Source organism: Gossypium hirsutum, chromosome A13, assembly GCF_007990345.1.
Source record: "Gossypium hirsutum isolate 1008001.06 chromosome A13, Gossypium_hirsutum_v2.1, whole genome shotgun sequence".
NCBI classification, from domain to species: domain Eukaryota; kingdom Viridiplantae; phylum Streptophyta; class Magnoliopsida; order Malvales; family Malvaceae; genus Gossypium; species Gossypium hirsutum.
Genome location: NC_053436.1, coordinates 3,015,254 through 3,039,109, shown reverse-complemented (window position 1 = coordinate 3,039,109; position 23,856 = coordinate 3,015,254). Strand labels below are relative to the sequence as shown.

The following is a 23,856-nucleotide window of genomic DNA, read 5'->3' as shown; positions in this document are numbered from 1 at the left end:
CCAGGAAGAATTCCCAAGTTATCCTCTCTCTCGGTGCAACGGACACGAAAGTATTCCACTATTGGTAGGTCGAGTCTCGTAGAAGTGACACTGCGCACTTCACATACTCCTCAGTTGTGCATGATTACTAATCAAATACCCTGATGGTCTTTTCCAACCAGAACTCTGCTCTTTATGGGTCATCATCAATATCAGCTCAAAATTTCTCGGCCCCTTACTTTCTTATTTTATTTACTGGGGGTTTCTCCCTCCTAACCATATTCACTCCTTGTGGAGCTACAAAGGCATACTGAGGAATCGGAGGAGGTGAGGGAGGTGGAGTATTCGGATTCGCATGAATAAACTCCGAATACCACGTGTCTATCATATGGAGGTAAGCTTCTCTAGCTCCTCTACCCTGACTCATTGTCACGGGTCAACTATCTACTGGCGTGGTCCCTTCAGCGGGAGCCGGCACGTTACTCTTCATATCATCCGCCGTAGCTACATCAGGATCTATTTACTATATAAATAAAAACATAATTTATCTCGTCAGGAGTCGTCACACTATCAATATACAGTTATGGCATGTATAGCTAAACTCGTACTTACGATAGGTTAGTCCTAGGATCGACTAAACCATAGCTCTAATACCACTAAATGTAACACCCCACAGTCGTACCCTATGCCGGGACGAAATACGAGGTGTTACTGAACTTAAACACATGCATTTAAACGTTACCGAGTCACCAAGACTTGATCAAATTTAAAACTTTTTCGAACTTTGTTAAAATTTCTTAATATAGGCCTACGATACCTCAAACATTCATTAGAAGCCATTCGGAACCAACTCGGGTCCTTAAACCAACTTAACAAAAATGACCCTTGAAACAGAGCACACGCCTGTGTGGAAGGGCAATACGCCCGTGTGGTCATTATAACATGGCCATGCTGATGGCCCGTGTGACACGCACAGCCTAAGCATCTAGGGACACGCTCGTGTCCCATGCCCAAATTCAAACCTACAGGGGTTTTCACATGGCCTGGCACACGCTCGTGTCTATAGCCCGTGTCCCTCACACGGCCATGATACGCCCGTGTCTTAGCCCGTGTCTAAAAACCTTGACATTCTATTTCTGACATCAGCATCCAATTTAGGGCACACGGTCAAGGTACACGCCCGTGGCTAGAGGCCGTGTCCTCCACACGGCCGTGTCTCTGCCCTTGTGTTTACTACCATGCATACTAACTTGTAAGTTTTACATGCAGGGGACACACAGCTGGATAACACGACCATGGGACTGATCGTGTGTCACACACAACCTAGACACACGCCATGTGTCTACCCGTATGGATAATATAAGGCTATCTACCAAGCCTTTACCATCCTGAAACACATTCTAACATCAACCAACATATCAAAGGTTAACTTAATATGATTTCTCAACCAACGACCATAGTTAAGACCTTTATACGTTACATATATTCAATCATGCCAACAAATTCACATTCATGAAAGACTAGCTTACATTCACATAATAACTTTCAATATTAACCATTTTCCATGGCCTTATACAAAATGGAACTAATATTAGATTAAGCCAATACATTTGGCCAATTAACAATGACACAAAACTCAAAATTCAAGGTCCTATACATGCCATAATCAAAATAAAAGATCTAACTATACCAAGTGCTTCGAATGGTAGTGTGATCGATGGCTCCGACGTCCGATGATCCTCGAGCTAATTAGGCGGCACTATAAGAAAATGGAAAGGAGAGGGAGTAAGCATAAAGTTTAGTAAGTTGCATGAAAATAAACAACAACTACTTATCATAAAGCAATATGCTTATAACCTTTCATAGCTTATTCATGAATACCATAAATAGACGTAAATACAACATACTCATCACCATCCAATACAACTCATATTGTATACATTGAGCCCATATCTCATACATTTCAATTAGGTACTTGTACCACTCATCACATGATCATAACTTTTCTCATTTTGATATAAATCATAAACTTTTTGTTGAACCATTTGAAATACTACCGGATACTCAATAACCCTAACATGGGTTAAGATGCAGACGCCGTGTCCCAGACATGGTCTTACACTGGTTCTCATCTATCGGTGTCGATGCCATGTCCTAGACAGGTCTTACACTGACACACAACAAGTTGACGCCATGTCGCAGACAGGTTTACACTAGCTGTATCTCGCGAGGCCGATGCATGTCCGAGACATGTCTTACACTAGCTCTCACCTCAATGCCGATGCATGTCTTAAACATGTCTTACACTAGCTTAAATATCTCGAGGCCGATGCATGTCCTAAACATGTCTTACACTATCTTTCATATTGTGGCTGATGCATGTCCCAGACATGTCTTACATTAGCACACAAATGACCCAAGTGTCATGGCACGAATATTCGAAGATTCCTAAAGCACAACCGAGAGTTCTACTACTTCAATTCTCATCATGCTTAGTCATTTCCGCAATCAAATAATTTATGCTATAAAAATTGATTCATTCATACATGATAACAATATAGTTGCATTATTTACACACAACTTACCTCGGATTACAAAATGTAAGCGACTAGTTGGTTTTAGTTTACTTGCTTGACATTCCCCCGGTCTAGGTTCAAATTTTATAGATCTTGATCTATAATGATAAAAATTCACAAATTTAATCATTTTATCAATCTAGGTACTCAACAATGTATAATGATGCAAAATGATCATTTTGCCCTTAAACTTTTACAAAATGACCATTTTACCCTCAGACCCGGAACTCAATTTTTATCACATTTTCTCCTTAAACAAGCCTAACTGACCATTTATTACTCTTATAACAACCCCAAATTTTCAATATTTCACAACATTATTATCTATTTTACAAACTTTACAAAATGGTCCTATTAAGGCTTTCATGAGAAGTCCCTTCACAAAAGTTGTTTATTTCACAACCATGATTCATTTTCTTCCATAAAATTTTAGAAAATAACATGAACACACTCATGGTAAAACCCTAGACTTTCAACCATTTTGCAAAATAGTCTCCTCATTTGAAAGCTCATGCTACAAGGGTTCCAAAAATACAAAAATTATCAAGAAAAGTCATCAAAACCACTTACTTGTAGGGATATTAAGTGGCTGAAAATTTTCAAGCTTCCAAAACCCTCCTATGGCTGATATTTTCAGTCAAGAAAAAAGGATGAATGAAAAAGATGAAGGCTAGGCTTTAGGGTATTATTTTATCACACATTAGGTCATCAAATACCTAACACTTTGACTATTTTATTTTCTTTGTCTTATGGCCAGCCAAGCCTCTCTAAAGGGTCTAATTTCCCTTTAAAGACCCCCAATTTAAGTTTCATGGCAATTTAACACCCTTAGCTATCAAATCAAGACTTTTGCACTATATGCGATTTTCGTAATTAAGCATGAAATCGCTAAAATTACTTCACCAAATTTTGCATGCACTAATATAAACATGCTATAACTCTAAAATAGTAATAAATTAATTTCTTCAACTTCGGATTGGTGGACTCGAAATCACCGTTCCGACTAAGCCCAAAATCGAGCTATTACAGATAGTGCAAAGTTAGCCTGCGTGAGCGTCGGGGCTGCAAAGCGTGGTGGATTGTTATGTGCCAATTGCAAGATTTGAGATTTGGATTCTACATAGAAAAGTAAGGGATTTCCTAGTGAGGTTTATATGGACCTAAGCTCTCAAGCCTCAATAGCTAGCTTTTGGGGTGTGGTTCTCCAAAAGTCCATATTAGTTTGCTTCTTTTCGATTGATGAATTTTATTTTTGGTTGAGTAAGAAGAAAAGCATGACTGAGTTGCTAGTGAATAACAAATCCAACTTCAATCTTCATCAAATCATCTCAACTAATATTAATTCATCATTTTTTAATTTTTTTAATTTTGGTTTATTTAATTTGGAATCCCTTGGATAATTTTGAAATATAAAAAAGAAACAAAAGTGACACATGGCACCTTATAATTGAGCCACGTGTCCTGACAAATCATAAATTATGTCATTAGTAAGAGATACCACAATGACAAATAATGTAAAAATACATGTATCAAAATGAACTTTTTCAAAATAAAAATACCACATTAAAAGATTTGATAGAATTTAAGTATCAAATATGACATTGTCTCATTGCTAAATCGCTAAGTTGTAATTTTATATACCTACTGTCTAATTTTTTTAATAAGCTAATTTAGAGGTTAATAAGTTAATATTTTAAGTTGGTTTAATTTTGTGTGTATATATATATAAGGTATAATGATTTATTTAATCATCCAACTTTAAAAAAAATTATTTTAGCTTTTTATTTAATTTTTTATATCTTTCTTAGCTTTTAAATTTATGATGTTCCCATGTGTCAAATAAAACGGAGCATTTCTCTCTTTGGGAAAAACCAATTAAAGAATTTCATTATATCCTTTCTCAAATCATTCTATTTCGTTTGATATTTTGTAAGGATAAGTAATACACGGATATAGCAAAATATATATATATTTTCTGCTTCTATTTATATTAAAACTAAAACTAATAAAAACCTCTCAAATGACTAACTATCGATACTGGACTATCTCGTAGTAATGAATGCGCACTTGATTTGGGATAGAGTAATATTGTTTGGTCTATCTATGTAAGACAAAAAAAACTCCACCTCAGAACTTCTAATTGAGATATGAATACACTACACCAGTTACACAAAAAAATGGGTTTTGCACCAATGTAAGTAAAGTCCGAAAAAGGTTTTATAAGATTAAAAAGGTCTGTTGAGCACCTTATGGATATGTCATAATAGATCCGAACACTTGCCCCTAATCGACTTCCATAATTGCTCTAGTAAATAACTAAAGAAAAAATAGATAGATAGATGGGAGAGTCAAAACACCTCAAAATAGATAAAAATAAAATTAACATTTTTTAACTTTACTGATGTGGCATACATGTCGATGCCACATTAGTAATTAATTAATTAATTTTAAAAATTTTAAAAAAATTAATTAATTGTTATCGTGACAATCCATATGTATTAACAAATATTATTTTTTAATTTATTTTGAGGTAATTTTATTAACAAAACAAGTTCAAAGGCTAAAAGAAGTGAAAAATTAAATGGAAGGATAAAATTATTTTTTTTCACAAAATTAGAGGATCGGAATAATTATTATGCGTTTTTTTAAAAAAATAAATGAAATCTTCAGATAAGTCCATTTTTGATTAAGCAAATTGAAAAGAATTAATTTAGTGTAATTGGTCTTCCAAAACTGGTTCAATTTCAACTTTAGAAAAATATAAAATTAATTTTCAATTTTTTAAATCGAATCTCCAACTTATTTGCTCCTAAATTGAATTGTACTTGAATAAATATAAAATATAATAATATTATATATAAATTCTATTTAATTGACTTGAATTTGATTAACTTAAAATATATTTTAAAATTAAGAAAAATATTTTATTTAATTAAAAATATATTATCAAACATGAATTTTAAATTAGTTGAATTATAAATTTTCAGTCAAATACACACTTAAAATAAATAAAGAATAATAAGAAAAGATAAAAAGATACGTGACCACAGCATACCATTGAGTGCCACACACAATTCCCCCATTTGTTTGGCTTGTCTTGCTGTCCATCACATCTTTGCAATCTAACAATTCCCACTGGTTCCCTCCCTTTCTTCCATTTCGACTTCCTATTCCATTTTTCCCCCATTTTCTCTAAACCTTGGAAGCTCCAAAGAGAAGAAACCCAAGCTCTCATCTTGATTCTTTTGCTTAATTCCTTCACATAATTCTCCAGTTTATTCATGTTTATTATCATCACCAACAACTATGGTTTCTGTTATCCCCACTTTTCAATTGGGGCACTAAAGATCTTCCTCTCATTACCCATACTAAATGATCATTTTACAATCTTCTACTTCCAGTTTTAGCTACCCTCTTCTTCCTCCACTCTGCTGTTGTAAAACCAACATCTCTTTCCCACCCAGGAACAGGAAAGCTCGACTCATCACTCTTTTCATCCCTCGCAGGAAATTATGGCTTCTTGCTTGTGCAATTCCCACTCCAGATTCAAACAAGCTTAATGTAAAAGTGGCTAGAAACCTTGTAGCCAAAGGGTTTTCAAAGGACTTTGTGGATGGGGAGAGTCAAGAATCTTCTATCCCAATGGGCTCGAATTTCACTAATTTCCAACAAGACCCCATTGTTGACAAGTTAAGGACTCAGCTAGGTGTTATCCATCCAATCCCTTCCCCACCAATTAACCGAAACATTGTTGGGTTGTTTGTGTTTTTCTTTTTTGTTGGGGTTGCTTTTGATAAAATCTGGACTTCAAGGAAAAAGAGAAGCAAATCGGGGAGTCTCGATGGGGAGGCTGTTAGAGTGGGAAGTGGAGTATGGCCACAAGTTCCAACAAGCTTTTCATCCTTCTTGGAAAAGGATTTGCAAAGGAAAGAGTCAGTTGAGTGGGTTAATATGGTGTTGGGGAAGTTGTGGAAAGTTTATAGAGGTGGGATTGAGAATTGGATCATTGGGTTATTACAACCTGTTATTGACAATCTCAAGAAGCCTGATTATGTCCAGAGAGTGGAAATTAAGCAGTTTTCTTTAGGGGATGAGCCTTTGTCTGTTAGGAATGTTGAGCGCAGGACTTCCCGGCGAGCCAACGATTTGCAGTGAGTTTTTTGCCACTTAAAACTGTACTTACTCTGCCTTTTTTTAATCACAATTGAACTGTTTATGATTGTTGATTCATGTGTTTAACTACACATAAAAATTCTAGTTGTCAAGTTTAAGGTGTTCTTGAGAATAAATAGTTTCTTCCTATATAAGTATGATGTCAAGTTTGATGCTTAATTTACTATGATTTGGGGATTATTTATGGAGGTTCCATTTTGTAAATTTGAAAGTGCATTTTGACTAACTTCCATTTACTTTGATACAGGTACCAAATAGGACTTCGTTATACTGGTGGTGCTCGCATGTTGTTAATGTTGTCGTTAAAATTTGGTATTATCCCAATTGTCGTGCCTGTCGGTATTCGAGATTTTGATATTGATGGAGAACTCTGGGTTAAACTGCGATTGATACCAACAGAACCTTTCGTTGGAGCTGTTTCATGGGCTTTTGTCTCTCTTCCGAAGATCAAGTTTGAGTTGTCACCATTTCGCTTGTTTAACTTGATGGGTATGTAATTGTGATGACTCCCTTCTTAAACATATTTCTGTCTTTAAGCTACAGATTAATAAATAAATAAAGTTATTTGTTAAGGTGTTGGTATGTCTACTGTCAAGGGAAACTAGGACAAATTTGAAAATTTTAGCATTGCTTAATTTTGCTTAGTGTTCTTCAATGACTCATGTTTGCTCATTACTATTGTGTTCATTTCATTGTTAGCTCAAAATGTTAGTAGAAACAATTACTGGATGGCAAAGAATTAGATGGCAACAGAAGAAAACAGTTCATGCTCGAGAGTATATGGTTTTTCGATTTTGGTTATATAACTATGTAGTCAAAAGAAACATTGTGATTTTGTTCATTAGAGTCTTTTTTTCTTTGGAGATTGCCTTCAATTCCTTTGTGTAAGTTTTAAATAAAAAATTATTAGGAGTTGACTATTTATGGGCTGACTTCCATTGAAGATGCTGATACGTATTCCTTTTTTCTCTTCTTTTGTGCATGCACGGCCAATACCAGCAATTCCAGTTCTTTCAATGTAAGTGCAATTTGTTTCACAGTTGTTGTAATTTATTCAAGCTTACTGATTTGGTTTGTAAACATTTTTTATTTTTATTTTTTCGTACTGGTATGTGGGTTAAGACTTTCTAAGTATAGGAGTCATTTACATGAAATGGTTGCCTGAAACAAATACTATGAGAACCTTTCTGTTATCAATTTAATATAATCTTGCTTTCCCTTTCACAGCATTGGAGTCATTAAATTACAGATTTCTTGATGTAGGTTTTTAGAACTTGTCAGAGTAGAGGCAAATGGCAGACATTTGTTTTGCATTTTAACCTACTAGTCTACTTGTAGTTTTAAATTAAAATTTTACGTAAGCTTGGTGTAGTTGTACCTCAACGTTCTTGATATTATAAGAACCTCTCCGTTATAAATTTATAATAATCTTCCCTTCCTGCGTATGAAAATGGGTACTGAATTTGGCATTCATTAACTAGTACTTCTAATTATTGTAGCTGCTGCTATTAATATACTTTTTTTATGCATCATTCTGCTTATGTAAATGTTTTACCCGGTGATGGAGCAGAGGAATTCTCTTTGGCTCTTTTCTTATTAATATTTTCATTTTATTTTAAGTGTTATTTTGTATCTTCTGGGTTTGACCGCTTCTCTGTATCTCCTTTTTCTACTTTACTCATATTATGTCTCCCTACATTTATTTTCAGGTTTTTGACAAAGCTTCTCACGGTGGATTTGCCTCGACTCTTTGTACGCCCAAAGAAGATTGTGTTGGATTTCCAAAAAGGGAAAGCAGTTGGCCCTGTTCCAAATGATTCGAAACGTGAGGAAATTCAAGAAGAGAAAAACAAGGATTTTGTTGGAGAACTATCTGTGACTCTTGTAGACGCCAGGAAACTTTCTTATGTATTTTATGGTAAGAGTGCTTTCAACAAAAGCAATGTCCAAAGCTTTCACCCAAGGTCCAATAAATAACTCACCTTTACTAGTGTCAGTACTTTATCAACATGAGTATGGGAGAGCGAAGAGATGACTTGGAGCAGCAGATATATAAATTACTTATCAATGTTGCCTAATGTTTATATGTGTGGAATTTGGATGGGAGATAAGCAATGAGGATGAAATATATTAGTCTTCCAATAGTTATATTTTTAGCATAATCTTTTGTATGCATGCGTAGCTTCACTTCCATTTACCATATTCAATAGTGCTCATCTTTTGTCAGGCAAAACAGATCCATATGTCGTACTAAGCCTGGGGGACCAAGTTATACGCAGTAAAAAGAACAGTCAAACTACTGTGATTGGGCCTCCTGGTGAGCCAATTTGGAATCAGGTGCAGCTTCTTAACATTGTTTTGCCCCATATGGGAGTCTATCAATCTCTAATGGAGCTTTTGCGAACTGGATGGAACTTTTATATTTGAAGCCGCAAAATTTCTTTAATCACAAGTTGTTGTCATTTTTCCAGGATTTTTATTTACTTGTGGCAAACCCTGGAAAAGAAAAACTTCGCATCCAAGTGAAGGACTCCCTTGGGTTCACTGATTTCACAATTGGTACAGGAGAGGTAAACTTTTCTTTTTTTGTGAAAACAATGTATATTATTGTGGAATATCACTTTTATGTGCTTAGATCATCTTCCGGTACGGCCATACTTATTTAACTTCGTGATTTAATGTTTACAATAGTTGCCATTCTACCTTTTAAGGATTAGAAATTACAGACACATGTACACACACATACATTTTGAAACTGTTAAGATTTGGAGAGGGAATAAAGCAAGTACATGTGGTAAGGCAGGGCTAGCAGGTTGTTCAAGGAACTTATTAACCGATAGGCATGATGATCCATCTTTGACATGGCAGTTGATATCTATTTCTTGTGATGAGGAAGCAAGGGTTTCTATTTTGAGGCGGCAATGTTGCATAGTGCATGGACTATTCTAGATAGAGCTTTAGATTTTATGAATATGTTGATGAATACTTGGTCCCTCCTAAGGTAGTCAATGGATTAGATGTCAGTAATGTAATGCTGTTGCTGTTTGTTTGATTGAGATGGAAAATAGTTAACAGCTGAAGTTGGATTGGTGGTAAAGTTTCAATGTATTCAAAGGCCTATTGATGATAATATATATTGCAAGATTTTCACAGTTATATTTTTCTTCCCTTTTCTATGAATTTGTTTATCTGATGCATGGAAACTTTCAGGTTGATCTTGGGAGTCTTCAGGACACTGTTCCAACAGATAAGATTGTGGTCTTGCGAGGAGGTTGGGGAGTGTTCAGAAAGAGATCTCGTGGAGAAATATTACTTAGATTGACATATAAAGCTTATGTCGAGGATGAAGAAGATGACACAACTGCAACAGAATCCGTCAGTGCTGATTTTTCGGATGACGAGTTGTCTGATATTGATGAATCAAATGGGACATACGAGCAGGGTATAAGGCTAAATACAGATGAAACCAACAAAGAATCATTTATGGATGTTCTAGCGGCTTTGATTGTGAGTGAAGAATTTCAAGGTATAGTGTCATCTGAACCATGGAGCAAAAACTTGGATGATATATCAAGAACAGGACCTTCAAAAACAAGATTAAACGGTGTTAACACGGAAGCTGCACCGTCCGATTCCGATAAAGGATCTGAACCGCCTGGAGGTATGACATTTGAGTCTTGTATCTGAGATTTCATTTCAATTATGTGTTTTTGTTAATTGATTAGACGTTCAATATCTTGCCTTCTGCAGGCTCAACCTTATTATGGTTTGCGGTGATCACAAATACATTAGTGCTAATTGCACTGAATATGGGTGGCTCAAGTTTCTTCAATCCTTGATGTCAAATGATGCGCTTAGCTGAAGTGTCGTTGCTTACGCTTGATCAGGTAATTCTCTAAAGCCTCTTTTCTTCTCAACTTTCTCTTGAATATGATTATAGTTGTCTGCATGTTGTCTTTTCACTTATGTTACTCAGATTCTTTACTTTTCTTAAAATACTCATGTCGTAAGTCTAACACATATTCAAACATGGGAACGAGATAATGTATAAAAAACCCAAAGATCAAACCAGTGAGTTACCTCTAGTTATTGGTTCAATCAGTCCAATCGGTTGGTGTTTTTATACAATAATAGGGGTAGGGTAGGGATGGCCTAACATAGTTCGAATTCATACCAAGCAAGTGCCTGATAAGAATTTTAACTACTGTTCCATTTAAGCTAAAACAATTAGTTTGTTATATTAAGTTTAAAACTGGTTATTATGGTTTCTTTTACTCGATTTTTTACTCGTTTATTGCCAGTTCAATCAATTTTTATCGCTAGTTCTCAGTTTGATCGATCTGACTGTTTTCTTTTTACCATTGATAAGTGTATGTTCTTTCAATTAAATGAAAAAAAAAAAAAAAACTGATTGGATGCTCTGTAGGATTTCACCATTTTCTAAGTGGTTATGTTATGTTTTCCAAGGGCAGGTATTAGGCCATCGTTTTACGAACCTAACATTGGGTTCTGAAGGGATGCAGAGTTTTGATTCCCGTACTAAAAATACCATTATGTACATTCATGATTGTTAGCAGAAGAGTGTTCCATGGCGGCACGAAAATTTTTGGCTTCTATTGTTATTCAATCCAAAATAAATGTCATTTTACCTTTTATATCTCTTCATTGTTCATGGCGGCATTTCATTATCAGTCCATTTTTATTTTTCTTAAATAGTATTTTATTTAAAATTTTAGTAAAATTAATTTTATTTACAAGCAAAATAAAAACAATAATTTTTAATTAAAATATTATTTCAATAAAATATTTAAATTTTATATAAAATATATTAATCATGTTTTATATTTGGAAATTAAAAATGTTGATTAATATTATTAATATATTATAGTTTTTAAATTTAAACATAATATAAAATTTAAATGTTGTTATAAGTGTCATAAATGTAAATATAAGTATATAACAATTATCTCTTTAGAACATCTAAAATTTTAATAGATAAATGAGATAGAGAATTTGTAAGAATCTATTAATTCTTTTAAGATTTTACTAATAATAATATTATGAAATCAAGACATAATAAACTAAAATAAAAATTTTAAAAACATAATAAATATGATTAGAATCAATTGAAGAAAAAATCAAGTTTAATAAATGAAATATATTTAAGCGAATAAGCAATTTTGATCCAATAAATTAATCTTTTTAAGATAAAAGTATTATGGAAGCTTCTTTACTACAAGTTAGATTATATTTTGTCATTTACTTAAAAAAGTGTAAACTAGCTCTTATAAGTTAGATCAAATAGCATATTGGTTATTTCTATTCAAAAATCTATCTATTTCTACTGTTAAAAACTAGCATGATTGACGAAATAGCTAAATAATCATGTGTACTTCATTCTGACGTACAGTGACTAGTTTTTAATAGTAGAAATAGAGAGAATTTTTAACAAAATAATCAGTTTGCTCTTTAATTTAATTTACAGGTACTAATTAGCCTATTTTTTGAGTAGAAATGACAAAATGCAATCCGGCTACTAGTGTTATCATTATTTATTTATTTATAATATATATGAGTTGCGGTATTAAATATTAAAATTCTTTTATTAAATTTCAGTGGATATGATTAATTATTTATTCTTAATCCTATTAAACAAAAATTCTATTAAATTATATTATTAACAAATTTTAAAATTTAAAATATTATTATCCACTTAAAATTTATGCGTTATTATCCACATAAATTTGAGGACACTATGCGGTATTGGTTTTTCCTAGTTAAAATTCTTATATTAACATTAGTTAAAATTTATTAATTTTAATAGTAATAATATTAAAACAACTAATAGTTAAATATTTAGTCTAATCAATAATATAATTCCTTTTTTAATCATTATATTGTCTATATAATATATTATGAATCAATCTGCTCCAAATTAATATTTAATTTGAAAAGTGAAACTTGAAAACATCATGATGTGTGAGACAGAGACGTAAAAGTTAAGCTCATCATAGAGAGGTGAGTGAATGTGATCCAGGACAGTTGGGATGAGGGAATAGAAAAAACCCTATTTGGGCGGCTAACTAACTTGAAACATGAAAGCAAGCCAATTGGGAAATAGGGTAATTCGACAGCAATTAAAACACGAAAAATTCAAGAATAAAAGAATCGAAAATAAAATGGTGATGTCCTATCAGACCCTTTGAAGAAGAAATTTCAACAAGTTTCATGGCTCTAACTGTTGGATTAGGTATTTAGTATATTCATTTTTGTATATTTATATTTTTCGAGTAAATTAATTTAATAATTATTTTTATTAATTACATTAATACTATTTGTATATGTGGTAAAGTTTTTGTATGCAAAACAAAATAGAAAAAAATATTAGCTTACTAATTATCTAATATTTAACCAATACTAAGTAGTATTATGTGGTTGGATTGTAATACAGAAATATAATTTGTATTAATAGATAAACTTAAATATGTCATTAGTCTAATAAAAAATTATCAAATCGATTGAAAGACTAATATGTCGTTTATCAAGTCCTATTGGAGAGATGTTTTGTCTTGATCATCGAAGCGGAAGACTCCTAAAATATAAAGACATACATGTGGCTAACTGGATTGACAGTACATCAAACATGACTCAAGTAGAATAGATCCTTAATTTGTTTATGGATTTATTCACTTGTGACATTCATAGTATGGCATACATTAATCCTGAGAGGATAATGGACTATGTATGTATGATTCGCATACTTTGATATAAGTGAAAATTTGAATTCAAATAAATAAGGAACCGAAAGCTAGTGCGTTGAGTATACGACTTCTGCAGCATGTAGCTTCATTCACAATCGTGGAATTTATAGCCCAACTAATAGGTAAATGATATCCTCTCGTCAACATTACATGATAGATGAAAAGTAAATATGACCACGAGTCGTTTGTCTTTGTTATAAACAATTTTATTGCTATTTGATAGAAATTAATTTTTCAAGAAAGAATATGTAATGGTTACTGTAAGATAAAAAAGATCATATTGGAAGAATAGATTTATCCCAAAGAGATTAAAGATATCTATGAGGGTAACACACTTATGATAAGGTCATCAGACAAGCACTGATTGAGTAGCTTTCGTAATGATATGTATCTTGCAAAAACTCAATCACGATACTATAGTGGAATGGCTTCGTGACTAAATAAGTTTATAATTGATATGCGAAAATTTAAAACTTAATTATAAATTATTTGAGCCCTAATTACATATGTCTAGTCAGTCTCTCCCCTAGCTCATTGAAATCAGAAATGAATTGCATGCGGAACCAAATGGATGAAAATAATGGAGTCAGAGAAATGAGTCATATTTACAAATGAATGTTTTTTTTTCTCACTGAGTGGAGAAATGATTTGAAAATTAATTTAAAGTTTTTGAACTATTATTTAATTAATTAAATAATTAAAGTTCAAAAATATAATTAAATTAATTAGTCATTATGAATATATTGAATATGGGAATTAAATATATTTCCTTGTAGATTCTTTTACAATAATGTTGACATGATTATAACGAAATTAAAATTGAGTTAGGAAAATTATTTAATTAGAAAATTAATTTATCTGATTAAATTAATTAAAAATAATAATATTTATTTTGGGAATAAAAAATAAAGGGTTGGATTAAATTATAAAGTGCTAAGTTAAAAGTCTACGATGCACATATAATTGGACCCAATACATGAGAGGTCTAATGTGCTTCACATAAACATGTAAGAGGCGACAACCTATTAACATAAGTTTTTACACACAAATTTTGAATATTGTTATTATGCCAAAAAGTAGTGAGAATTTATTTTCTTAGAATAAATTTTTATTTTTCTACTGAAAGTAATAAATCGCTTCTGATTCTGCATTTAGTTCGTGATTGTTCGAGCTCACACTTGAAGCAATTCGTGGTACGAGAATAACAAAGAACGTTTTTTGGTTAAAAGTCGGGAACATTTAAGATCTATCTCATACAAAGCATAGATATTTTTCAAGAAAAAAAAGTTTGTTACTCTAAATATCACAAATCAACTTAGTTTTCAAAATTTTAATTTTCCATAGCGACAGAAACCCGTTTTCTAAACCCAATTTTTCCAACACTAACCAACTCCCTAAAGCTGAACTCTAGTAAATTGGAAGGTGAAGAGTACTTCCCACGACTTCAAGAAGAAAAACAAAAAAGAAACAACTTCTAAAATAAACACGAAAAGAATCTTACAGAGAGAAAAACTCAAAAAGTTGAAATTTTATTTAGCCGTGTTTAATGAATAATGAAGAGATATTTATATAGGTTAGACTGCTAGCTAATTACATCAAAATTAAAAACTCTAATTACATCTAAATAAGAAATAGTTTAAGTGGAGCTAAACTTTCTTGTTGATTAAAAAATATAAAACTATATTTAAAAATATCCTAAAATTTTGAATAAATAAATAATAATAATATAAAACCTAATAAATATAATATTGGACTCGTATATAATCAAAATTAAGCCTTCAAATCAAATTTAATATGATTTAAACTCGAATTAAAGATCCAAATTTCTAATATCTCGTAATAAACATGTCTAGAAATTTTGCTTATATAGTTTTCACTAAAGCGGTTATAACTTGAGTTCCCGAACTCAAAACCAAGTAATTCAAAGTGCATTTTGAGACTAAGAGATAACTCCTTGATAGATATGAGACATCTCAACCTAGAAATGTTTAGATCCCATCCAAAAATTCATCGCAAATCGGTTGATTTCTTTAGCTTGAAAAACAACTTCAACTAATTTTAGTTAATAAAATTTACCCCATCCATATATGTATCACATCCAAAATAGGGCTTCAATTTTTATGATATTTTGAGCTTGTCAAATGAGTTAGTAAAAGGTTAAGCCCATGTAAGCCCAACATCTTCTTGGCCTAGAACTTAGACTTCTCATACTTGTATCAATACGTAAGAGATCTCTTTATTATATGTATCAAATTATTTCTTGTACTATTAAATAAGTCAATTTAATCTCTTTGCTATTAAATAAAACTAAATAAAATCAAAATAGAATAAAATTAATATATATTATTTTAAAAATATTATTTATTGTTTAACAGAATTAATATAATTTATTGAAATTAAAATGCAGGGTGAGACAACCAACCCTACCAATCGAACCATGCTTGTTAGTTTAGGTAGATGACCCCTCATAGTGTACCAAACTTATATGGAAATGGACTAAGGGTCTATTATGCAATGCTTAAAAAAAGTAGTTCCAGCTCTAAAAAGTACTTTTGGAAGAAAAATTATGTTAAACAAGTTGTTTTTGGCTGAAATTTTTAGCTTTTCAAAAGTGATTTTCTAAAAAGGAGAAGCTAAAATTTTTAGCTTTTTCTCTCCCAAAAGCACTTTTAGTGCTTAATTACAAATGTGTTAAAATCATTAACTAAAAATAAAAAAAAATATTTTTTAAAATACTAATTACAAATATTTAATGGTTATATTTAAATATTTAAAATATAGTTTATATATTCTAATTAAATTTTATAAATAATTAATATTTATTGCTTAAAATATCTAAAATTTATATTTCATATATTAAAATATTAACAAAAAGTTATAATTTTTTTATATTTTTACTAAAATATAATAATATTAACTAATTTAAATATTATTTAAATGCATATTTGTTACTTGATAATAACATGTTTAAAATGGACATTTTATTTCTCAAAAGCATTTTTTTACAGCAATATTAAACGCTCAAATCTTAAACCAAACTTTTCAAAAATACTTCTTAAAAGTACTTTTTCACAGCAATTTTCAAAAGTATTACCAAACTAGCCCTAACATAGCTTGCGAATGCTACCTGTACTACCCGCATCCCTAAACAATAAAAAGAAAATTCACATTTAAAGGAAAGCAATTAACCAAATGCTATAATCTAGACTACTACTCATATATGAAAATTATAACCCTTAATTTCTTATATATAATACTTTTATCTAATGGCTTGAATAAAAAGTTGACATATAAGGGCGAAGTTAGAATAATTTTTTAGGGGCTGAATGAAATTTTAATTTTTTATAGTCTATATCTTTTTAAATTTTAAAGGATTAAATTAAATTTTTATAATTTTAGGGGGGCAAAGTGCAATTTTAGCTTTACTAATTTTAAAAAAAAATTAATTACCTAAATAATTGTAACACCCTCTAACCCCAAACCGTCGTCGAAACAGGGTTACAGAGCATTACCGGACCTATCAGACAATTTACAATTAATTTAAAAAGAATGACATACATAACTAGATTTAATTATAAAGTCTCTGTAATAGACCCTCGAGGTCCAATTCACACGTTAGAATCGAATCGGGACTTATTCGGGAACTCCGATTTTTTTTGTGCGAACTCAATATAACTACTTTATAAATATCTAACGTTCCCTGCAAATTCAAATCAAGACCAATCCAAACAAATCAATTCATGAATTTATACATCTCTAGTTATAACAAACTAATAATAATATAAAGTTCTAACATTTTTATGTTTATAATAATCTAACATAAAATGTCTACTTGATTCATTTAGATTATCATTTAACAAAATTGTCCAAAACTATGATATAGACTATGTTTAAGACATGTGTAATTGTATGGAACAACCATTACCATAATTTATCATTAATATTTATGTATCAAAATAAAAACAAATTACAACCTAGGTACATGCCATTTTCAACAGAGAAAAGTACATCACTACGCATTTGAGTTCGGGATTAGCTTGGATGCTGAGTCGTTAATCACTTTAGTACCTAACCTGCGCGCAGAAACAAATCGTACGCTGAGTATGCACTCAGTGGTATTTCTATAAACCAACACTTAAATAATTATAAAATACATATATAACACTACTCAAATTCAATAACTATTTAAATATTCAACTTTCAATCCAGTGCTCTATTTTAATTCGAACTCAGTATCAATCATTATTTTTCAATAACAATTATTTGATTATTGTTATTCAATAACAATCAGTTATTCAGTATCAAACGATCAATAACAATCAGTTATTCAGTCCGGTAATACAGTCATTCAATTATTCAGTGCAATAGTTTATCCTTATTAACATAACTCGGATTTAGACAGATACACGGATCCAACCAACACACCAGTACCACACTCAGTGCCTCATCGGCTTTGCCGAAGTAAACAGTAGTAGTACAGTACTTAGTACCTCATCGGATTAAACCGAAATAACAGTAACAGTACGACACACAAGGTGCCTCATCGACTCGAAGTCGAAGTAACAGTACGACACTTATAGTGCCTTATCAACTCAAGGTCGAAGTATCCCTGAGCACTTCTAGTTCTATGGCATGCCAACTATATTCGACTCAGCCCGATACAGTTAATAGGGTATTCAATTCATTTCTCAATTCACAGTAATTAATTATTTCAATATCCATTTTATAATAATCACAAATTCACATACATTCAATTCAATATCAAAACATTAATACTTACCTTAATATCTTTCCATACACATCAAATAATAAAAACAACAATTTAAATGTTAAGTTCGGTCTATAGAAATACAAACCGTAATTCTTCGATTACTCTTCGTCAACCTTCTCTTTTCCTTTCTTTGTCGATGTCTCGGGTTCTTTGTTAACTACGAAAATAAAAATAAAAATAATTTATGTTATTAATACAACACTAATTTATATTGAAATTTTGAATTTTTAATCAATTTCTACCTTACTTTCAGCTAGGTCTTTACTAACTCATTCATTTTACTAACTTAATTTATACTTCATTCTTATTCAAATTCCTTCCATATTCTACTTAACTATCTAATGTTCATAATAAAACCCTAATTTGAAACTTCTTTCAATTTAATCCCTACAACACATAACTTATAGCCTAGTTTACAATTTAATCCTTTAATCAATTCTAACTTAAAATTCATTCAATTAAACCCCTAATTAATTATTTTGTTCAACATGAACTATGTTCAAAAAGCTAAAAGCTTCCAAAACCTCAACTTAATTTCAACAAAAATTTATTCTAAAGCTTCTAAAATATCAAATTTAAGTAAAAAGGACTTAATTTAACATACCAATTAAACTTCAAGCTTCAAATACCTAATTGTCCCTTTTATTTTTCTTTCCTATTCTTCCTTTTCCTGTTCGAATGGCTTCCGCTCTTCTTCTTTTTTCTTTTACTTCTTTTTTTTTTCTTTTATTTCTTTAGTTTCTTTTATTTTACTTTATTTTATTTACTTTATTGTTTTAATTACTTAATAATTAATAAAATATCTTATGCAAATCAATTATTTAAATACATTTGTACATATTTATATTATTACACTTGTATAAATTTTGTACCATATATTTGTCAATTATCTTATTTATTTAATAAAAATCTATTTAACAACAAATAATAATATTACAAATGTACATATATATTTTATTCATAAATGTACAATATTATCTATACCATACACTTGTATAATTCAATTAATTATCTAATAATTATCTTTTACTTAAAAAAATAAATAATAAATATCTTATACTTGAATAATACATGTATTACAATTGTATGTATTTTAATTAATACACTTATATTAAATTATTACCATACATTTGTCTTTATTTAACTTATTTCATAATATAATAATAATTATTATAATTTATAATTTAATATTAAACCTTAATAATTTTTAATTAAATATCATGTAATATCTTCAATTCAATCAACTTATGCCGCCTCATATTTATGAATTGGCTTAATTTCCACTTTGACCCTTTATACTTTCTTTTAATTTATAATTCAAATTTTACACCTTATTCTATTTAGTCTTTTTTCTTAATTTCTTTTAATTAAACTAAATTCATCTAGTTAAAACTTAATTAGACACATTCCTAGACTCATAATTACTCCTGATAATTATTTATGGACTCGATTTACTAAGATGAAGGCCCGATAATATACTTTTCTGATGCCTGTGAAGTTTAAGTCATTACAATAATTTTTCATTTTAGAGGCGTCGGGCCCTTGCCAGTCCCCCTAGATTCACCTCTGTTGACATATAAATTATGATATTTGTTGGATTAAAAAAGTACAAACAGTAAACTTCGTGTGTTAATTTGATGGTTAGAGAGTTAACTGCCTCAAATGTAACCTAAATCCGAGTCGTGCTAATCGCTTTGCTGTTAAAGCTTTATCGTTATTTTATAATTTAAAAAAAAATATAAACAGTATGAGTATAAAAGGGGGAAAAAATAAAGGAATGCTTTCAATTTGATCATTATGCCTATATTACACTAACCCATCTTGGTTTACAACTTGGCCGCACCCATTAATGCCAGTGAACTTCTTTTCCGTACTCAAAATAAATTATTTTAAATGAACAAGCTTTATATTTGGTAATGTGATTCCTTTTTTCAAATCCACTGATCATTTTGTTGGAGACTCATCTTTCATACTTTTTTTTTTAATTCTTGATTAGATTCAAATTACTATTAAAAATATTTTTTTACATTTAATTATAAAATGTAAAAACAAAATAATTTTGTTTTAAATGTTAAAGAACAATAAATTCAAACTTATAGATGTTATATTTTGGTGAATTACAATAACAGTGTAAAGCCCAAACAATCAATACGACTAACATGACTTGAAGCTAGGCCATATTTGGGCCGGTGAACACTCTTGATCATAAGACCATCACATGGTATTCATAGATATTTTATTTTTCGTATATATGAAATACAAATAAATAATGGATCAAAAAGAATACAAATAAATAAGGTAAATTATCATATTACGTAGTTCGATCATTTTGACCACTTTCGTTAAAATCATAAACGGCAAATTGACATGACAGTTAAAAAAATCAATAATAACAAATTTAGCCTTTAATTTTAAAATATTATATCAATTTAGTCATAATTTAAAAAAATTAACCCTCAAAATTTACAAAAAATTTCAATATCATCCTTATCTTCCTTCCTTTCGTTTTTATTTATTTATTTATTTATCTATGTTTACTTCTCTGCTGATTTGCAAAGAAAGGTGAGCAAATATATAAAGGGAATTGTGCCCCTTTGGTTGCTTAGGGAAAGAAAGCAATTTTGATTCTACAACAGTTTGGGGTTTTTCAAATTTCTCTTTTTTATTGTGTATTAGTAAAAGGAAGGGTCTTCTTCTTGCATATCTAGATATATGAGCAGCATTTGCTTAAACGATGGTGTTGGGGAGATTTTTCTTTTATTTAATATTATATAAATAATAATATAAAATTTAAATTAATTATTATATATTTTTAAAATAATTACTTATTTTAAATTTATATTTTATTATTTTTTGTCAACAATATTCTTTATTTTTATATTTTTAATTTAATATTATATTTTTTGAAATATTTATGTAATTTTATATATTTCTTTGAATTTTTTTAAATTAGGATTTAATTGGAATTATTTATAAATTTTGAAAATTAATTTTTTAAAATTATGACTAAATTGATACAATATATAAATATTAAGTATTAAATTTATTATTATACTGATTTTATAATTATCATTCCAAAAATTAAAACTCTCAGGAAAGCAACAAACACTCCTTACAAGTAAAAATAATCTAAAAAATGCAACAAAAAATGGACTACTGAAGTATTTGGGTGGACAAAATTAGAAGGATAGACGGCTTTTGAATAGGGAAAGAAATAGGCGGATAACGACAGCGGGATGTGGGGGCAATCCAAGGCGACAATTACGCGTCGTCCACATTTTCTGCAAGAAATCGCCCATAAAGATATTGTGATGGACGCCCTGCTTCCCACACGTGCATTTCATTTTCTCAATTTCTATTAAACAAATGATAAACAATTAAATAAATAAAGAAAATAAACATCAAACTGCACTTTATTTTCCAATTCATGCAATTGAAAATTATATATAATATTTTTTAAAATATATAAAAATAAATAAATTCGTGCACTTAAATATTTAGACCATTTATACATTTTAGATTTTTATAAATTGTTCTCAGCAAAACATGATTAGAGAAAATGTATTAACGATATTGAGTTTTTTAGTATTTTTATTTGAGTCGAATATAAATAAATTTTTAAATTTATTTTTCGGATTGATCTTAATAAATAAGTCTAAAATTTGAGTTAGATCTAGCCCGGGCTAATATTTTTTTTTATCTTTTTTATGATTGTAATTGAGGAAGAAGTTATTGTGGAGTCAAATGCTTTTAGTGTAGTTGTTATGTCACTCATGGTTGTAAGTTTTTCAAAAATTTTGTTAATAAATTTTTATTGTCTTTTTATGTATTTTTCTTCAATAATTTTTGTATAAAATAGAAAAATGTATAAGTATATATTAACTTACTGATTACTTAATATTTAAATAATATTAAGTTGTATAATGTGTTAGACTGTGATGGAGAAAACAACTTATATTAGTAAGTAATCTAAATGGTTCGTAGTTTAAAGAATTAAAACTGAGCAAATGGTAATGGTTCGTAGATGAATTCCAAAAAGATAGAAACATATGTGTGGTTTTCTAGACTAACAATACATTGGATATTACCTAAGTTGAATTTATCCTGAATTTATTTATAAATTTATTCATTTGTGACTTTCATGATGTGATTTATCTTAATCTTGAATAAGTAACTAGCTATGTGTATGTAACTTTGACATATTAAAAACCTGTGTTACGGAGGGGAAGAGGATTAATTGCTACCGTCACTCTCTGAAATCTTTGATGGTTAGAAAGTGAAGTTACAACACTTACCACTATTTTCATGTATAGAAAGAAGAACCCATAAAATTATGGATATTTAGTTAAAAGAAGAATAAAGTCTGCAAGGCAGAGCTATAGGAACAAGAAGTGTATCTGCCATAACAATTAGTTGAGGTTTCAAAAAAGGATCCTCATCTTCTACCAAAAAAAAAAATCCTCGTCTTCAAAATTTTGAGGTTAAAAAGTGCCTTTACTTTCAGAAGTCTCAAATTTCAAACCCTAGTTTCCAATTTCTCCAACATCAATCAACAATTGTTTCTTATTTGATTAGCTCTCTTAAAAATGCTTTCAAAATTTTCCTTTAGAAACCCTAGATCTCTATGGCTGGTTGAATAGGTTTTTGTTCAAATCAAAAGTTTAAGCAAATGGACAAAAGATTAGGGCTGTGAAAAAGGATAAAGAGACTGCTTGATTTACATGAATGGGTTTTTGAAGAACCTTAAAATGGAATGGAGTGGCGTGAAAGAAAAAGTACAACATATCAATTTATTTTCTTCTACTTTTTTTTTTCTTCTTGTTCTTCTTTTACCCAGTTATGGTTCTTAAATTTGAGTTGTTTAAATGACAGTGAGCACTCTAACCTAGCCGGTTGAATGTTATGTCACTTTTTTATTATGTCGAAAAATAATTAATATAATTAATTTGTTATCTTAAAAGTTAAGTGACTGCTGTTATTAAAATTAGAATTGAGTGACTAATGTTGTATTTAAAAAAAAAATCAAACTTTTCCACCAGAGTGAAACCTTAGGCATTGCATGAATGCCACCACCGTCATCATTGCTCATCACTATCGCCTTTCCTCCAATCAAGCTCACAGTGTCATCTTTCTCCCTTTTCTTCTTTCTTTCTCGCTTAACTCAAACCCCAAGTAAAAAGCTAGCCACCTTATTTTGTTCTTACTCCCGCTACCTTATTCCGGCATCGGAGCTCCGATTGAAAGCCACCCTTGGGCTCCCGTTTTCCCCTTCCTTCAACTAGTCGACTTAGTTTTTCTAGAAAATCCAAGGAACACGTTGAAGGTTCATTAAAGGTATGAAACTCAAGCTTTCAATCCACCATTGTTCGTCAATCTGACATTGTTAGTGCCCTGCTCTGGCCACCATGGCCACCGTTCGTCAACATCTTCATCACCACCACGTTCCCTGTACTCCGCTATTAGAACCTTGGACCAATCTCGGATGTTGGTCGACAGTGAAGTTGGAGCAGCCATTTTTGGGTCTTATGAGCTTCCATATTTCTCAAAATTGTGTTATCTACAATACATTTCCTGATTCAAAACATTTCATGTTGAA

The 23,856-nt window shown here is 30.5% G+C and overlaps 1 protein-coding gene and 1 long non-coding RNA gene across 3 annotated transcripts; one reads left to right on the top strand and one right to left on the bottom strand.

Annotated features, from left to right (window-relative positions):
- Positions 1-1,406: 1,406 nt before the first annotated feature.
- Positions 1,407-3,213, bottom strand: LOC121212167 (uncharacterized). The gene is made up of 3 exons (XR_005907363.1): positions 3,126-3,213; positions 2,565-2,653; positions 1,407-1,738 (listed from the first exon to the last, which is right to left on the bottom strand). It is a non-coding gene; the product is annotated as an uncharacterized lncRNA (long non-coding RNA).
- A 2,384-nt stretch (positions 3,214-5,597) lies between these two features.
- Positions 5,598-11,383, top strand: LOC107913490 (synaptotagmin-2). Of its 2 annotated transcripts, none has more exons than XM_016842095.2 (9): positions 5,598-6,706; positions 6,976-7,217; positions 7,728-7,746; positions 8,438-8,646; positions 8,956-9,065; positions 9,200-9,298; positions 9,939-10,389; positions 10,479-10,615; positions 11,201-11,383. In XM_016842095.2, the coding sequence occupies exons 1-8, from the start codon at positions 5,928-5,930 to the stop codon at positions 10,565-10,567; spliced, it is 1,998 nt and encodes a 665-aa protein (XP_016697584.2). In that variant the 5' UTR covers positions 5,598-5,927; the 3' UTR covers positions 10,568-10,615; positions 11,201-11,383. The 2 variants fall into 2 exon arrangements, with proteins under 2 accessions (XP_016697584.2, XP_016697585.2); XM_016842096.2 differs by having other exon boundaries at positions 5,621-6,706; positions 11,195-11,383.
- The last annotated feature ends 12,473 nt before the right edge of the window (positions 11,384-23,856 follow it).